At 40.6% G+C, this 17,597-nt stretch overlaps 1 protein-coding gene across 1 annotated transcript in view; it reads right to left on the bottom strand.

The window, feature by feature from the left end:
• The window catches only part of sardh (sarcosine dehydrogenase), a 32,949-nt gene that overhangs the window by 12,463 nt on the left and 2,889 nt on the right, over positions 1-17,597 (bottom strand). Inside the window, exons 4-14 of the mRNA XM_069513594.1 lie at positions 17,216-17,394; positions 16,251-16,430; positions 15,184-15,307; positions 14,859-14,959; positions 12,925-13,029; positions 10,155-10,284; positions 8,541-8,627; positions 5,139-5,229; positions 4,808-4,949; positions 430-513; positions 103-216 (exon numbers count right to left, since the gene is read on the bottom strand). Coding sequence (XP_069369695.1) covers positions 103-216; positions 430-513; positions 4,808-4,949; positions 5,139-5,229; positions 8,541-8,627; positions 10,155-10,284; positions 12,925-13,029; positions 14,859-14,959; positions 15,184-15,307; positions 16,251-16,430; positions 17,216-17,394 — 1,337 coding nt within the window. The remainder of the gene's footprint in view (positions 1-102; positions 217-429; positions 514-4,807; positions 4,950-5,138; positions 5,230-8,540; positions 8,628-10,154; positions 10,285-12,924; positions 13,030-14,858; positions 14,960-15,183; positions 15,308-16,250; positions 16,431-17,215; positions 17,395-17,597) is intronic.

Here is a 17,597-nt window from a genome sequence, read left to right as displayed (position 1 = left end):
ATTCACACTCATCTGACCGCCCCAATATTTTTCATCCAGTTGATGAACATTGGTCTACTCGGCAGCACACACATTGTCACACACGCACACTTTAATGCTTACCACGTCATGGTGTGGAGGGAAGTTGAAGGTGTACTCTTTGCCCAACAAATCGTTGTATTTGTAGTTCACATTCCTCTGAATGTCATAAGCTCCATAGTAATCATAGTCTTTAACCTGTGCAATGATATAGACAGATAAACAGTAAGAGGCTGATTAATCATTATTAATTATCTATCATTATCATTAAGTGTTGTCTATTGCTGGCAGTCAGTCAGACTGTTCCAAAGCAAAAACTAGCATGTCATTCCTAGTGCCTTTTGTGTATGATGTGTGTGTATGTGTCTGTTTTTGTGAATATGTGTGTGTGTGTGTGTGTGTGTCTCTCACAGGGGCAGGCCCATCTTTGTTGAACCAGCCAGGTCTCTCCCAGCCATGTCTCTCCTGGAACACACAGCCCTGCTCCATCAGCACCTAAAACAAACAAACACACACACACACACACAGACACAGACACACAGAAACACAGACACACACACACACAAAGAGGTCAAATCAGTGCAGAGTACAGACAGATGAGTATTTATGTTGGAACAAAACAAATGCATTCTTGTTTAGTTTAAAAGCACATGTTCAAAAAAGTCCACACATTTGTATGGTCACTCATATCTGTAAACATGAAAACTGTCACTGACAGAGCAAACACAGATATTAAGTATTAGGACATTATGCACTCAATAATGATTGTTGCTCGTTATATAATTACAACAGAGTTAGAAATGTATCTGGAGAAAAGGCCTGGGGGAAGTAAACAAATGTAATAGTCCTGCATGTGATCATTTTCATTTTTCTCTTTCCTTATTAGTGTGTGTATCTTCTCCTTTCTCTTATGTATTTATTTTCCCCACATGTTTTGTAAATGTAATACTGGAAGATGTATTTGTTCTTAAATTAGAGGCGTCCAGTCCACACGCAGACACAGAGCAGCATTAACATTTACGTGGAGTTGTGTTCGACCTCTTAGTGTCCTATTTCCCATCTCCTGAGAACAATGACACCAGTTGTTGGTGATATCTGGTGCTCAGATATCTGGTGCTGAGGTAGCAGCGCTCAGTGAGTCTATCAGAGCTTTTTCACTGGATGCCTCTGACTACAACAAGGTTGACGAGAGCTGTGAGACTAAAGAGTAAAGCCGAACCAACAAGCTGAAAGACTCTAAAACTGTCAGAGAGGAACTGCAGTCAGGTGATACTAGAAGTAATTCTCTGCAGTTTTGTCACTACATGCAATTTAACCTTCCTAACTATTAAAGCTCTTACATGGGAGGAACTGATGAGACGTGATGATAAAACCCTGTTTTAGCTCAAAGTGCTGTAAATATAGGACGCTTGTTATTACTTGGTTTCTTGAAGCGTGTTGAAGAATTTAATATTAGATATTTCAGCGCTCATCCTCCTTGTTAAAACTGACAGTCGCCCACAGTTGGTAGGTATATGTTCTGCAATGCTTTCCTCCTAGCAGGCAGCTAGCTGTCTCTTGCCAAACCTACCCACACTGAGCTATATTTACTGTGCGTGCTACCGAGGTGGTGGAAACGTGTGAGTGTCAGAGATGCACCTGCTTGAGCTGTGAATATAAGCTTATATTGCCTCCTAAAAGTAGATCGTCTAAATACTTCAACAGCTCCCATGACCAATCAATCCTCTAGAATACTTCTTAGCCATAACACATGCCAGCATGATTATATACAAGAGGTGGAATCACGAACAGAGGCTCATTTAAAAAATTTAAATCAGACTTTTCAAGTGTTTTTCAGTTTTCACTGTGTCACCCCCTGGATTTATCTGAGGCTCTGCAGCAGGAGGAAGGCTAGTTGCTAGGTGATGGCCCTCGATGAGTGATTAGCAGGGGCTAATGGGCTTGCAGCTGAGGGTTGGACAAAGCCAGTCTCTCAGGGACTCTGCTCTCCTTCGAGATGCAGTCTGGCTACCTGAGTGTTCCGCTCTGTAGCCAGCTCACATTAAACCTGATGCCATAATAACATTAACCATAACATGATAATGGCTGACCCTGCACTTTATCGGATGGAGAAAAGATGTGATAAAAGTGGGTTTTTGTGCTTTAAATGTCGTCTTATTGCAGAACAGGACAATGGATCAGAAAGATGCTGCCACTTCACTGGCATGATTAATTGGCCGAGTTCAAATTTGGCCTTGACATGCACCTTTGTGATCCCATCAGAAATGGACAGCACTAGGAAAAGGTTTGAAAGCAACAAAGATGCATCGAGGAGCCGTTAACATCTCACCGCTCCGACTACAGTCGAAGGTAATCTACGCCACATGCTGCCGTGTTCTTTTAACAGTGTGGACGCTAATATGTCCTGGGCTTTACTGACAGAACCCAGACTCACCTTTAACTGTGTAAACTGGCTTCATCACGTATAAAATCTTTTGAAAAACCCAGACAGGGAAACAGCAGAGCCAAACATCGTGGATAACTTGGTTTGCTTGAAAGATGCATCATTTCTTTTTCTGTGTCTCTTCATTTCTGGCAGGAAGAGGAGATGTATTGCAAACAGAAACAATGTACTGTTTACAGAATTTGCATATCAAGCAGGGAATTGAGATCCAATCTCAAGTGGTCACTCGAGCACATGGAGACGCATGTCAGGTGTGATCTGACGTACTTGTGCTTTCCACTTGTGGCCTATGATGCACGTTAATGCCCCATAAAAAGAGCGTCATTGAAAACTAATCAAAGATTTCCAAACGGCAACTAGTTTTTAAACTTCTATGAGGAGATGGTTTTATACCTTATTGATTGATATGAACATTTTCATCTTGTTATCATTTTTTTGTTCACTTTTGTTGAGGTAAAAACCAGGGACTTTCTCTTTACAAACTCAGTGAAGTCATTTGAGGACATAAACCACCAACTGAAAACATAAAAAAAACTTTAACAAGCTTCATGAAAGCAGCAGACAAGAGCTACAAAAATGTGGTGACCTGCTCTGAAAGAACGTCTTGTGCGTGGGCATTGCAACAGTTAAGGTAAATGAAGTCTGCAACAGGAATGCATGGCTAGGTGGCTAATTAATGCATGAAATTTGGTGGCAAGTCCCATTAAGAGTTTTTGTTGTGCTAAAGAGAAAAAGGAAGCTGAGACATCCATGGCCGGGCTTTGAAAGCTAAGTCTATCATTTGTAGTCATGTTGGCAGCAATCGTATTAATAAATGTAGCTGCTGGGGATGTGTTACACTGGTAACTGCCTTGTGCATGAATACATTTGCCTGGAGTTTCGACCAGAGGAGATAGGGGGAGAGAGAGGAAGGAAGGGGGGAGGCAGACCGAGGAAAGAAACGACAAGGTGACGGAGAGCTCCACTCTCTCATCGCCTCTATTTATTGTCTTCTCTGTACAGATGTGCATACAGATGTTCCAGCCCGGGTTTCCACATGGTTTAATCTGTTGATTTGCTCCGTCACCTCATCAGCGCCTCAATTAGTCAACCAGACAGCGAGGTTAAAGAGGCTAATAGAGCAAAGGAAACAGCGGCACCTCTTCTTCTGTCACGGAAAACAGACTATAACAAGGACAGACACCACAGGAAGAGCGAGACATGCACAGGGTGAAGAGAGGAAGAGAGGATTGTGTTGGGGGAAGATGTGATAATGAGAGAATATCAGAGGACACATGGACAGGACAGAGAGCGGGTGCTAAGGTTGAAGGAGAGCAGAGAAGAAATGAAACAGGTAAAAGGGAAAAAAGTGAGTCATGCAACCTCTGACTGGTTCTGTGACGTACTGACGTGCACTAGTTTGTTCTATATTCGACAGACTTATGATTCCTGTGGTATATAAAGAAACCTCGGCCACAGGGATCCAGAACGTTTCCAATTGGTGTCTGTCTAAATCCTGGGTGAACACTGCAGACACTTTGTCTCATAAAGTAAAATCCCTTCTTATACTAAACTGAAAGTGTTTGGATAAGACCAAGGTTAAATTAAATTCTCATCAGATATTATTATGGTTTCATAACATTTCACAGAGAAGGACAAGAATATAATCTATTATCTAACATTTCTGCTTCTAGTTGTTTCTTTATATTGTTAAAGAAATTCAGAGGATATGATGTTACATTCTGCCTAACCATAACTTAATTAAAAGTACATTGAAAATGTGTCGTAACTGACACTTATAATGACTTAATTTGTCGCAGCTCAATTACTGTAGGTCACTTTTACAGATTCAGAAATCTGCACCCAGCATTTACACAAGCAAACAGCCCGAACAGGCAGGTTTAGAACAGGAACTGCACTAAACTGTTGAATCTGCTACATAAGGGGAAGGGAATGAAATCATCTCATCATTGAGTGAAGTCCAGATACTTTAACCGATTCATCAATACCTATCAATCCCTTTAAAGCAGAGAAACTGCAAAAAAAATCCTGGAAGCTTGACATTAATAGTTCAATAATGTAATGTGTATATTCAGGATATAAATAAATGAGAACACCCTTCAAGTAATACTGTGCCTGCACAAAGGTTTGTGTCTGTGACGTTATTTCCCCAAAGGGTCTAATAGTAGAACATGTTATCTAATCAGTGAACCTTTCACTCTTCTTTTGAAGAGATTTCTTTGCTAATGAAACCTGTGCTGCCCTGAAAAATGACTCATCAAGCCACTGAAAAGAGTCTGTGTAACCTGCAGCTGAGAGATGTAGTTTGTTTCCTTGAACTCCTGGAGATCAAACCGCTCATTGTACCTGATGGAAAGGGTCTTTCCTCATGTTTCGACTGGCCAGCGGCTCATCAAAGGGGAACACCACAGAGTAGTTTTTAGCGTACGACTCGTGGCTCCTCTCTCTGATCCAGGAAGCGTTGTCCGTAAGTGAGTTGTGGAAACGCCTGAGACAGGAGGGAGGGGAATTCAAAAGATCAGCGCTCATTGAAAGTCACATTGAAGCTTTGGTATTATTCTGGTCTCTGCTCCTCTTTGATAAAATCAGGGGCTCAAAAATGATTTGCGGCTTTGTAGAGTGACACCAAACCAATAAGACCTGTGTTTTTATAAAATATTTTAATGGACTGATGTACCTGATGTCGTATCCATACATGTCCTTCTCAGGGCGGCCGTGTATGATCCAGTGAGCCAGCTCTCGACCACAGCCTCCTCCCAGCATCATACCTGACACACACACACAGAGAGCAGAGAGGACACACAAACTGTCAGTCACATTCAGCTCCTCACGTAAAACACATTTACAACTGGTGAGAGGATTCATTCAGTTAAAAATCAATGAAACACTGGTTCCTGTGTTTGAGATTCTGAGAATGTCATAATGATATGAGAATAAAGGATTTACTGAGAGGAAAGTCACAATATAATGAGAAAGAAGTTATAGTCTGATGAGAAAAAAGTCATAATATTAATAGGAGATAGAAGCTTATCACTCAGAACAGACAGTTTTCCCACAATCTTTTTTTTACAGTCCTGATACTTATGATAATTTGGTGCAGATAAGCCTAAAGATTACGTATTTTTCTAATTGTGAAACCTTATGTAAAAGTGTAACTTTTAATAATCTCTCTGTATATCCAATTTTGAATATAATATATTACTTTTGATTTGAATTGCAACAAATATTATGTTTAACTAATTATTATTATTATCATTGTAAATCTGACAGAATGTCAAACAAAACAAAAGACGTCACCTTGGACTGAAAAACTGTGATGGTCACATTTAATATTTAAAAAATTAAATGATTGAAGAAATAAATAAGATGATTCTTTCAGAATTACAGGTTACACTGCACAAACACTCCTCTGGAAATGAGATGAACAACCTGAACCAAAAACAACATGACCGGAGCAGATTTTGTTTCCTCCCCCGCAGCCTCTGTATGTCACATGACCTACAAAGGATAGTTTTGACCTTTGTACCATCATTTGACCCTCGCTCACAGCTGCCCCCGGGCCAACTGACCTCATCAGCTGCACAGAGCGGCTGCAGCAGTCGCTTTATCTCAACTCACACAGCAACACTAGGAATTCAATTCATGCAGATTAAAAACAGCTGGTTTAATATTGCTTGTACATATAGAATTACGACCAGCGTGTTCTTGCATTACTCCTTCATCCTTCTCCCTCAATCTCTTATCACTTTACTCAATCTTGGACACTGTCACTCCTAGCACAGCCTGGGTGGACATTTGAGTGGCGGGCAGGATGGATGGATGGATGGTGGAATGACAGAGGGAGGACAGTGAAAGACGGAGATGATGGAATTGTCCAAAGATACAGTGGAGACAACCAGCAGGGCGTGGTGGCACTGATGAATGTCACCAAAGATAACCACGCTCATGTGCGAGAATTTATGTGCATGCGAACCCCTCATGCTTCCACGCATCTTGTCATCCCTCCTTCACCGCCTCTGTACTTCCTCTTCTCCTCCCCTGATGTGGGTGTCTCACTCCATCATTGTTTGTTGATACAATTCAAAAGACGCTTTTTAAGAGGGAGAAATGAAACGTTGCTATAATTATTCATCTCTCTCACAGTAATCATGTATAGGCCTACTGTGTATATTTGCGTTTTGTAAGTAAAGGTTTCAAAAGAGGCTTAAAGGAGACGCTAAATGACTTAGCAAATTGAACAGCTAATGGGAAAAGAAAAATCAGTGGGTAAATTGAAATGGAAAAGTAAATGGTAACCGAAATTGCCCTTTTAAATCCCTGACAAAAATTAGTATTTCTAATTGAGTTTGTACATTTATTTCTCTTGTACTTACAGTTTAAAATAAATTTAATAATTATTTCATTTGGAAATGATTCCTCTTTTTACTGGACATTAAAATATGATGGAAATATTTATATAATTTTCAGGCCTAACTAACACAAACTATTTCCCTGTTTACAGTCTTTATGCTAAGCTCAGCTAACTGGCCGATAGCTTCACATTTCTTGGTTCTTGGTATCAAATCAACTGTCATTGCTGTTTGACTGTATTCAAATCTGAGGCAAAAGCACATTTAAATTTTGCCACTGAAATTATGTCGTTACAAAACTTACAAACAACTTCAAACCACCTCATTGCTTTCATGTCTACCATGGTTCTCTGCACCTTCCTCCGGAGCACAACTGTGACTAGATGAGAGAACGTGGTCTCATTGCAAAAAAGCAGCAAGAAGCATTATGCCACAGAACCCAATGGTTTTTTTCAGCCCTCGTGGAGCAATTTTCTGAGTCTTCTAATGTGATGAAAGGACTCAGCTCACCATTATACCGGGGAAGGTGCTCATTACTGTAATTATGAGCATGATGGTGATGCTGCTGGGTCAGAGGTGCAGCAGTTAAAAGCAATTACAGAAGCATAGTCACAACAAATAAATGCACTCCCAAGTTAAAAAGAGCTCAGTGTCGAGGTTTCGACGACAAGAATCAGCAACTTAAGGTTGCCAGGCAACGAATACAACTTGTCATGTAGGAAGAATCAGTGATTGCTTGGAAGCCTGAACTAACCACAGCAAAAAAATATTCAATTTAAAATGATGAACAGGTACATTTGTGGCATTTTGTTTTTGCCACAATGAATCAATAATCATTGTTTATCTGTTTTTGTGTTCTGTTTAATGTCTAACAAATGAATGTGTAGCGGCTCTGAGATTGAGGATTTGATTTGAGCCCTTGTATTTTGAAACCTGATAACAAATAAAAGCTATGATCAGACTGATGGTTAGAATAAAGTCTCATTTATTCCAAATATAAGATACGTATTTGGAAACAGACAGAGGCTTCTGTGCTCTCCTACGTAAGGGAGGAGGTGCTCAAGAACTGCAAGAACCACTTTATGCTCACTCGTTGTGACTCCACCTCTCGGCACCTCCCAAGCTATTGTCATAACTCCTATCTCGACCCCTGGACTCATTCGCAGAAGAAAGCTTTCTCCCAACACTAATGGCGATGACTTTACCCTTTACGCCCACTCTATCTACATTCTGCAGATTGTCGAGATGCTCGCATTACTCCCTGTGCAATTTCAGAGGTAAGCTCATCTCTGAGTGAAGTAATAAAGTGACTTGGGATTTTGTTGGTATGTGCATGTGTTTGTGTGTGTGTCCTCCTTGGACTCAAAAAGCACTGCATTATTCATTTGTACGTTGAGTGTCCACGGAGATTGGCGGCTGCTGGGTCGAAACACTCGTCGAACATTTCTCCATGCTTGTTTTCGTCCTGTTTATTTTGCCATTGAGGATTCCTCTGACCTTTCCATCTCTATCACTTCAACGTTTCCTCTTGGGAAAGCTCTAGACCAAGCACTTTAAAGTACATCACAGTGAGTGATATGTAGGTAAAGATAATGAGGCAAACAATTCGACTGGAGATATTTTACACTGTTATCATCATGCACCCTTCATTTCTCTATCTATTCTTATGTTTCTTTTAAATCCCCCTCCACCTATGCTCTTTTCCATCTCTCTGCCGCAGCAGCACGTACCTGCACTGTTGAAACCGCATCCCAGGAAGAAACCTCTGACCTCTGGTGCTTCTCCCATCAGCGGCTTATGGTCGGCTGTGAATGATTCTGAAAAACAAAAAGAGAGAGAGACTTTGTGTACATCAGGGGAAACCACTGCAGGTCACACAAGGTAAACACAGTGGTGAAATATAAGAGGTGAGGTCTGTGGCCTGAGGTTTAAGGACATGATGTGCACAGCTATGTACTTCTCAATCACCCCTCATACGGCCTTTAAAGTTCTTTTCAGACACGACCTCCAGAAAATCAAGTCAAGCAGGAAACTGTCCAGGTCGGACACATTCACAACAGGAACGTGTCTGGGACGTTCAGATGAGGGTGAGCGTGCAGAGGCAGGATATGACATATAAATTTCACTGCTAAAATTGTGTGTTTTTGTTTACAGTACATAGACAGATGTCAGCCCTCATTGCCAAAATATCTGGAATCTCGTCGTCTTTCAGAGTTGACATCTTCCTCGGCTAGAATGCAAAAGGGGAAAGTTCCAGAAAATGTCCTGAGCAACGCAAAGTTCTCACATTTAGCTCCTCCGTGAAAATATTCACAGTGTAGTGACTGAAAGCAGCTTAATAATAATTTTATTAGACTCAAGTGACATTTTAAAAACTTTATTTTGTGTAACGTGGTCATTTAGTGAGTATTCAAATAAATACATTTACACTAACTGTACTAAAGTCTGCATCTGCAGTTATTACTTGCCAGGGTAAAATAAGAGAGTGATTATGTTCAGTGAGCATAAAGAAGTACTGATGTTGTGCTATTGAATGGAACTTAAAGAGCAGAAGATCCAAGGTCAAGTACTTCACTCACTGAGGCTAAAATACACAGATGCACCTCTCTCATGTTCTGAATGTGTTTGTTTTATGGTACAGAGGAAGTGATTCATCAGCCATACTCAATTACCTCTTGAATGTGCCAAAGGAAACACTTTGAAGTAGTTAACTACCTCAAAACTTTACCCGAGTTTTATTTTAATCATTTTTCTTTCCTCATGAGAACATATAGATGATACTCATCGTACTCTGTGAAGAGTTCCTCTCTGTTCAGGCTGCTATCTCCCCAAGTAAAGAAGTCAAGGGCTCAGTAAGCTCACAATGAATATCTATCACTTAGAGTTGTGTTCTTATGTAAATTCAACACTTAAATAAATAACTTATTCTTAAAGTGACAGTATATTTACTATACTTCTACTTTATCCTTTTAATTTCCTACCTCCCTTCATCTCAACTTTTCCTCCCCTTCCTTCCGTCTCTTTATATTCGTGTGTGTATTTGTGTGAATGTATTTTTCAGCTGTAACTACTTCTACCTCACAGAATCCTTCACTTTCTCTCAGATCCCAAACATTCTATTCCATTCTGAAACTCTTCAGGCTGCACAGCGACAGATTGGCTTGGTCAACTTGGCGACGTGATAATTCCTTGAACTAATCAAACTATCTCGTCTACAAACATGACACATAGCCGGCCGAACACGATATTTTACAGATGGATACGTTTCACCTTTAAATTAGAATATATCCAATTTAAAAAAGTGCCATTACAGTTGCTTGTTCACCTGATGTGTGTGAACATACCTGGTCCACAGACAGTGGACTTGATGCCAGTCTGCTCCAAACTGGGGACTCTGTTAATCGCACCCTCGATATGTTGCATGAATACATCCCAGTCCAGGTCAAACAAACTGAAGGCGAACTTATCAGACACCTGGGAGAGGAAACACAATGTATTTCATTACATTTAAAAAAAACAAATACTAAGCCTAACCCTGATTTTATGATGATTTTCTGCAGGTTTCAACAAGTTCAATTCTTCAGACCATAATAAATAAAATTTCACCATCAGAGTCCAAGAATTACTTAAACTTCCTCATAATTGAAAATAAAGTCAGGTAGCCTAGAAAAGAATAATCCTTTATCTCACAAACTACAGACCATCTTTGTATATTTATAACAGAATGCCGACAGTTCTGTCTCTCAGCATTTGGTCCAAGCTTTACTTTGCTCCCATCTGCAGGACCTCTGCAACTCCTTCCTCGTCATTCCAGGCCAAAACTTTAGCTCCCACAACTCACGCAGAGCAGCATAGAACGCCTCGCCCTCAAACTTCTCTCGCTCCTACACAAATGTGGCTGACTCGAGGAGCTTAAAATCTTCAAGTGCAGCTCACCACCTCGTGCTCTGTGCTGAGTTTATCAGCTTCACTATATCTCCCTGTATCCCCGCACTGATCTGGTCATCCTCTCCTCTCAATCCTTCTCCATCTTGGATTCACAGCTGATCTTCTCCATCCTGGATTCTCTGGATTGTGAAATGCAGTTCCCACTTACATAGCATTCACTTATTCCCTAAAATCCTAAATATGTTGAATATGAGCAATTCTTCAAGTTGAAAGTCTGCGCAAAGGAGCTACAGGCAAACTGAAAGCACTTCCTGTGGCTGTACAATGAACATCAGTGGTGACTCTTTCAAATTTTAAATAAAGACCTGAATGTAACAAAGAAAGTATAAGCTGACGCCAGCCGCTTTCATGTGAACAAAGAGTTGTGCGTTATTGCTGAGCACCGACTCTGGAGTGTCTTAGGAGCAGTGCTCTTTGTCCTGGATGCCAACACTTCTCCTCTCAATCCCTCCCATGCCATCGATCTCGTTCATCTTCACTCAGTAGGCATCCTCCATTCTCTCCCTGCTAATTCTCCTTTCTGTATCTGCTCTTTCTTCCTCCATCCGCCTCGAGACATCAAAGCAACGCTCAGCTGCAGAACGAGAACAAAAGACGCTGCTTCATGCACAAAGAAATCCTCTCTCGTGCAGATAGGAAGGCAGCCAGACGGAAAGACAGACAAGTCTTCAAGTTACAGAGAAGCGAGAAGATTTTATCTGCGTCCACTTTTTATATAAGCTGATCATATATTCTTTAATTGTTTACATTATCTCAACATTTTTGGGGCTGAATAGGCCTTATCTAATTAGAATTAGATTTCTGATATTGATATACCATTTGAAATCCTGTGCATTTCAATAACTCATTCTGACACATGCGGCTTGACGCAGATAATAATCATTTCTTGTGAATAGCACAGGAGCAGGGTTACACTGCTTTCTACAGATTTGAAGGAATAAAACCAAACAGGAACGACTGAGGAGTGAAGAACTGTTCCCCAGGGACACCAGGACAGGATCAGAGACAAACTGAAAAGCTGTCCTTGAGAGAAAGAACACTTCCATTAGGACGTAGACCACCTGTTGATTCAAAGGCTTTTACAAAGATCGATGTCCAAAATGAAAAATAAACCACCACCTTTAAAAGAGTCCGTACGTAAAATAACTGCCTGTAGAGTTGCTTTTTTTTTTATAGCTGCCAAAGGACAGTTTGAAGGATTAGTTTTTTCACAGCCACTTGTTATTTCCATCTTTTACAGAGATGCTTCGGTTTTAATGTTCCAATAAAAGTTATTTTCCCCCTAGTGAAGCTAAAAATAAGGTTTGTGGGTGTTCAAACATTTGGAGCCTGGATTATGCTCATCAGTCTGCCCATTAAAAATTAAACATATCTAGTGTGAAGGTAATAAGACACTTGATAGTCCAGAAAACTCTTTTTGAGACTATTTCCAAATATGTTTCCCTCTAACTTTTCTAAAAGCCATGAATCGCTCTCAGTATTTAAGTTCATTTTCAGTTCTCTTAGCTTTTTGCATTTCTCTTAATGTATGAGTTAAATATTTTGGCTTTAGACCAGGCCTGTATTTTTTTTACCTTTGCAGAAGGTCAAACTAGCTGCAGACCCCACCTCCTGATTCCACACTAATATAATCAGACTAGATATCTGGAAACAGTTAAACCACATATACTGGTAACAGTGGTATCATTCTGCTCATCCAACTGGCAAGGAAGCAAATTAGGATATTTTCCAAACTTTTCCACTATGGTGTATTGTGGCACTTTAGTACTTTTACTTCAACTAAATTTTGAGTGCAGGACTTTTACTTATAATAGGGTAATTCAAAATTATTACACTAGCATTAAATACTTCCTTCCACACTCACACAGTTTTATGAGTCCTGTAAAGAATAAGATTTGACCTCCAAGTTAATACAGCAGTAAGTAATGAAGACAAGGGAAAGAAAGACAGGATGAGGTCAAACGGACAGAGAGAATGAGAACTACATAAACAGGATTAAAGTTTATTCAGCTACCTAATTGAGGTATTTGATTTGATGTCGATCGAGGCAGATGCTACGTCACGTCTCTCACTCAGACGCACGCACGTCAATAATTGAGGTTTCAGAGTCTCTGAACTATTGACCGAGAACGAGATGGGAGATCATTAGTTCACACTCCAGCTTACCTCGTCCCAGAAGATGGGGTTTTGTTCGTAGCCGCCCACAGACAAGGCGTCACCTTGGAGCCGCAGGTACACAGATGCATCATGGTCCCTGACATTTGGCATGTTCTGTAAGGATTAAAAGGTTAAGCATCAAAACATGAATTGGTCAAGTGAAGTTTAAGATAATGATAATGGAGTTTTCACTTGTTTTTTCATTAAATGTCATTATTTCTTCAATCAAAAAAGCTCAGTTTGTGTTTGCTGGCAATTCAAAAACATTGATTCATGATGATGAGACAGAAGGACAGACTTTAACAAATCTGCAAACATTCCACCAAATGTTTTTTGGCTTTTTAAACCAGATACTCGACTAAATGAGTAAAATTGTCAGGAAATTAAGCTGCTGAGAAAAAAACAATGTCGTGCCATCATCTTAAAGCTGGTTTTCCCATTATATCACTCTAAGTCAACTTTATTGTCACTTCTGTCATATGTGAAACGTGAAATGCCATTCTCTCTGATCCCGGTATAAAAATACAAAATGTATTGAGAACTAAAGTGAGATATACAGTAGGTACAAAAGTATGCAGTAAAAAAGGCAGATTGAGCAGTGAAATTACTTTACGGCTACTGTGCAGATAATGTGCAGCTGTGACTCAGACTCTGATTTGGTATTCAGCTGCAAGTGTGCACAACTGTGTAAACAACACGAGACATAACAACCATTCAAATCTACAGCACCAGTGGCACATACCATGACAAACCTTAACAAGCCTCAGTGTTTCTTTATGTATGTGTAACTGCAGCTGACAAACCATGAAATCTTCTTTCAACAACACAACAGAGGAAACCTTCACCCTCTTGTATCACGGGATATAAGTGTCCGATGAAAAGTGACACCTAAAGGATGTCGTGCCATTTGCATTCATCCTGTCGTGAGTGCTGTTCGTTCCAAAGTCAACTGGCTCTGGGTACAGAAACCAAAATACCAGTGAACGAGCTGACATTTGGAAAAAACAGCTCACCACATTTGATAAAAGCCAAACTGCTCTCTGCTCTGCGTGGAGCTCAGCCAGGCGCCTTCTCCATGTGATCGATACTGAGCACTGCAGTACATTCTGTCCTTCATGTGCTCACACAGAGGAAAACCAACACTGGTTACCGTCAGCTAGCCTGCTACATTCTTTAACTTAAAGGATTCACACACAGATCTGAAGTCAGCATGGGAGGTTTGATCTGAAGTTACACAGCATGATGGGAACATATCTCCTCATGGCATCCCAGTGTGTGAGTGTGTTGTTCTGTGTGTGTGTGTGTGTGTGTGGGCTCGTCAGTGTGCATGATGTAGCAGTAATGCTGGTTAAGCTGCTCTTAAACTACATAACACAGGGAAGCTCTGACAGCCCATCTAAAACCACCAGCCTCTAGAGGATGAGCACAGTCATGCATGTGTACACTCAATAAATCGAACACACACACACACTGAGTTACAGTGGATCACGAGCAGTGCATACATATGCCTCACTGATGCTCCTGAATACATACACATTACTGACATTTATGTGTTAAAACAAATCAATCACCCTCTATCTCTCTCACACACACACACACTCACACTCACACACACACACACAGTCTGAAATGTCCTTGGCCATAGTGCCCCCTATTGTTCACATGAAAGTAATACATACACAGGACAGAATTTCTGTCTCCAAGGGAAATTAAAGGAACATTTAAATCTCACAGTAGACATTTGTCTGGGCGCATTTCAAATAAAGCAGCAATAATTAATAGGTCCAATCTTTACAATTATACAGCACAATTATCTCATGAGATAAAAGTTCATGTGATTGTTACATCCAGCGTGCGACCAGGAGACTACACAACACTGTGCCAATGGTTCATTTGATGGTTAAATGTTTTTTTTAGATATGACAGGTGGCTGCTGGTCCTACCTGTATGCCTTCAATTCTCTCCGTCACCACATAGGCATGATGCATCGCTATGAGAGGCACCTTGACTCCGGCCATTTCCCCCAGCTTGGTAGCCCACACACCTGCAAGTAACAAACAGAGACAAACATCAAACCACATTGCATCCAGGAGAGAAGCAATTTGAAATTGACTCTCTGAGCTGCTTTAACATCATATTACACAAACTGTCCAGTCAGTGCACAGCTCAATGTTTCTTTTCCATCTCAAGCTAAACCAAACCTCCTCGTCACCTGTAATTTTTTTTCGTCTTAGGAGGATTAGTTAGTTAATCTCCTCTATATCTCACCTGCACAGTTCACTACACAAGGTGTTTCAATTGTCCCGTGAGGGGTCTCCACCGCCTTCACCCTCTTCACCCCTAAGTCATCTGTGCGCACGGTGATTCCAGTCACAGGGCAGTTCTCAATCACCTGGTTTTAAGAGAGAAGGGTGGAGTTATGTGCATGCAGCTTGGAGATCCAGTATTTTTGGCTTCTCCAACCCTTTAAATCTCACCAATGAAAAGATTGGAACATGTGAGTGTAGGCTTGAGTTTTCTGACGCTACTGTGATAGTGGTATGACATAATTTTGCAGTACTCAATTATCATAATCATGCTAAAGCTAAATTATTATTATACAATAAACTGATGTAAATTGATATAATATGCAGTAAATATATATGTAAAGTAGTTCTCTGAGAGCAAAGAGCTCACCACTAAAGTTTGGGTTGGCTGAGGTCTTCAACATTTCAACATTATAATAACACAATGATCGCATGGCCTCAGTGGTTTTACGTGATTTATGAAAAGTGACATCACTGAAAACGTGTTGGTAACTTTGTTATTTTTTTATTTTATGGCCTGAATACTGATCAACCTGAACAGCAGCTGCCTCCATGATGAATAAAAGCCTGATAGTAAAATACATAATCCCCCAGGCTGCATTTTACCAGTATTACCACATGTCTTAAATACTTTATATAAAACCAACATTTTGTCTCTCAAATATTCATGTAAAGCACTTTGGAATACATTTCCTCAGAGTTACTGTACACATTGTGCTTATTTATTGGACTGGACCTCAAACTGCCCCATAAAAGCTGTGACCATCATAAACACAAAGGTAATAGATGGACTATCTATAAGTTAAAGAGGAAATATAGTGGGACTCTTTGAAACCGCAATCTTCAATAGATTCTGTTGTTCAGATAAGGACACTATTTTTGCACAGTACTGTGTTATGTCACACACACAGAAACACACAGCAGCAACTCACCTGACTCACTAACACAATGTGCACATCAACAGTAATATATGATGTATATTCATGGTCCAACCAGAAGAGAACTAGTTAGTATATCACTGCAGTTTACCTTGGCTCCCCTGGCGGAGGCAGCTCTGGCCAGGGTGGTGCAGGTGCCAGCTGGGTCCATGGTGCCGTCTTTTGGTACATACAGGGTTCCATACAGATCATCGACGTTCATCAGAGGATACAGGTCCTTGGTCTCAGCAGGTGACAGCACGTGGGACTCAATACCATAAACTTTACCCAGCTAGAAATAAGAGGAAATGACACGTTTCAGTGTTTCTGGTTTTAACTGAGAAGAATGGATTCATCTCAAGTAACCACGTCTCGGTCATCTTTCATATAATGATGAGTTAATGCTACATATTCACCAGGGGCAGATTTAATTTACGGATAAAAACAGATTTCAATTTGCAAAGATAATTTTCCACTAAAATCTTTCTATCATTCATCACAGTCAGAAACGCACTTTGACTCTGAACATCACAACTTGAATATAAATAATTTTAATCTCAAGCAGAACAAAGATTCAGCAGTGGATGTGTGCATCAAAATGGAAATCACATCCATTCCTCTAATACAACCCTTCGTCAAAGTTTTCTGTGTAACTAGCAAGAGCAACTGGTTACAAAATGAAAACATTTCAAAGTGAACTATCTGAGGAAAACAAAACTGGGAGTTGTTGGTGTTGACATTTTACCTTTTGTTTTTCCAGGTGAACTTTGAACGTGCAACATGTGAGTCAAGGTAAACAAAGACTTTTCTCGTCATGAGCCATTTTGAGCTTAAAGAATATGAGCTTAACATATTAAAGCCCTGAGGAGTGGAAACAGTAGTTGAAGATCTGGTTCAATTCTGAAAAACCTCTTTAATAATTTGCTCAACAGGGGGGAGACTTAGGTGTTCGCAGAGATCGATCAAAATCGACCCTTGCACCAAACAAAAAACTTGTGTCCCATGATGAACCTAATCTCTTTACCACACCATGCAGTTCTCTTTTCCTCCCTGTGGCCAAAACATCTCCATTCATACCGACATGAGGCGCTTGTACTCGTCCAGTCTCTGCTTGTTGGAGGCGATGAAGAGTCCTCCATTCTGGATCCATCCGGTGTGGAGGCCCGTCTCCTCTTCCAGGTCTTTGCTGATCACGTTCCTGGTGTGGGCCAGGAGCTCCACCTCAACGTCACTGGGACGGAGCTGCCACAGCAGGCCTGGTGAATACACAGACACATGAGCCGATGTACAGAATTACGTGAACAACAAGGTCCAGTATGTGGACACGACCAGAGCAGGAGAGGGCCGGTCCGGATTCAGAGAAAAAACTTAATTGGCTTATGCACATGTCTGTAATCAGGGTAAAAAACACAATAACCACAATCTGTCCATAACCATGGACAGAAATATTCAGAATGAG

This window comes from Paralichthys olivaceus, chromosome 18, assembly GCF_024713975.1.
Source record: "Paralichthys olivaceus isolate ysfri-2021 chromosome 18, ASM2471397v2, whole genome shotgun sequence".
In the NCBI taxonomy this organism is placed as follows: Eukaryota; Metazoa; Chordata; class Actinopteri; order Pleuronectiformes; family Paralichthyidae; genus Paralichthys; species Paralichthys olivaceus.
Note: the sequence above shows the minus strand (reverse complement) of the source record. Positions and strands in the feature narration are given on the sequence as shown.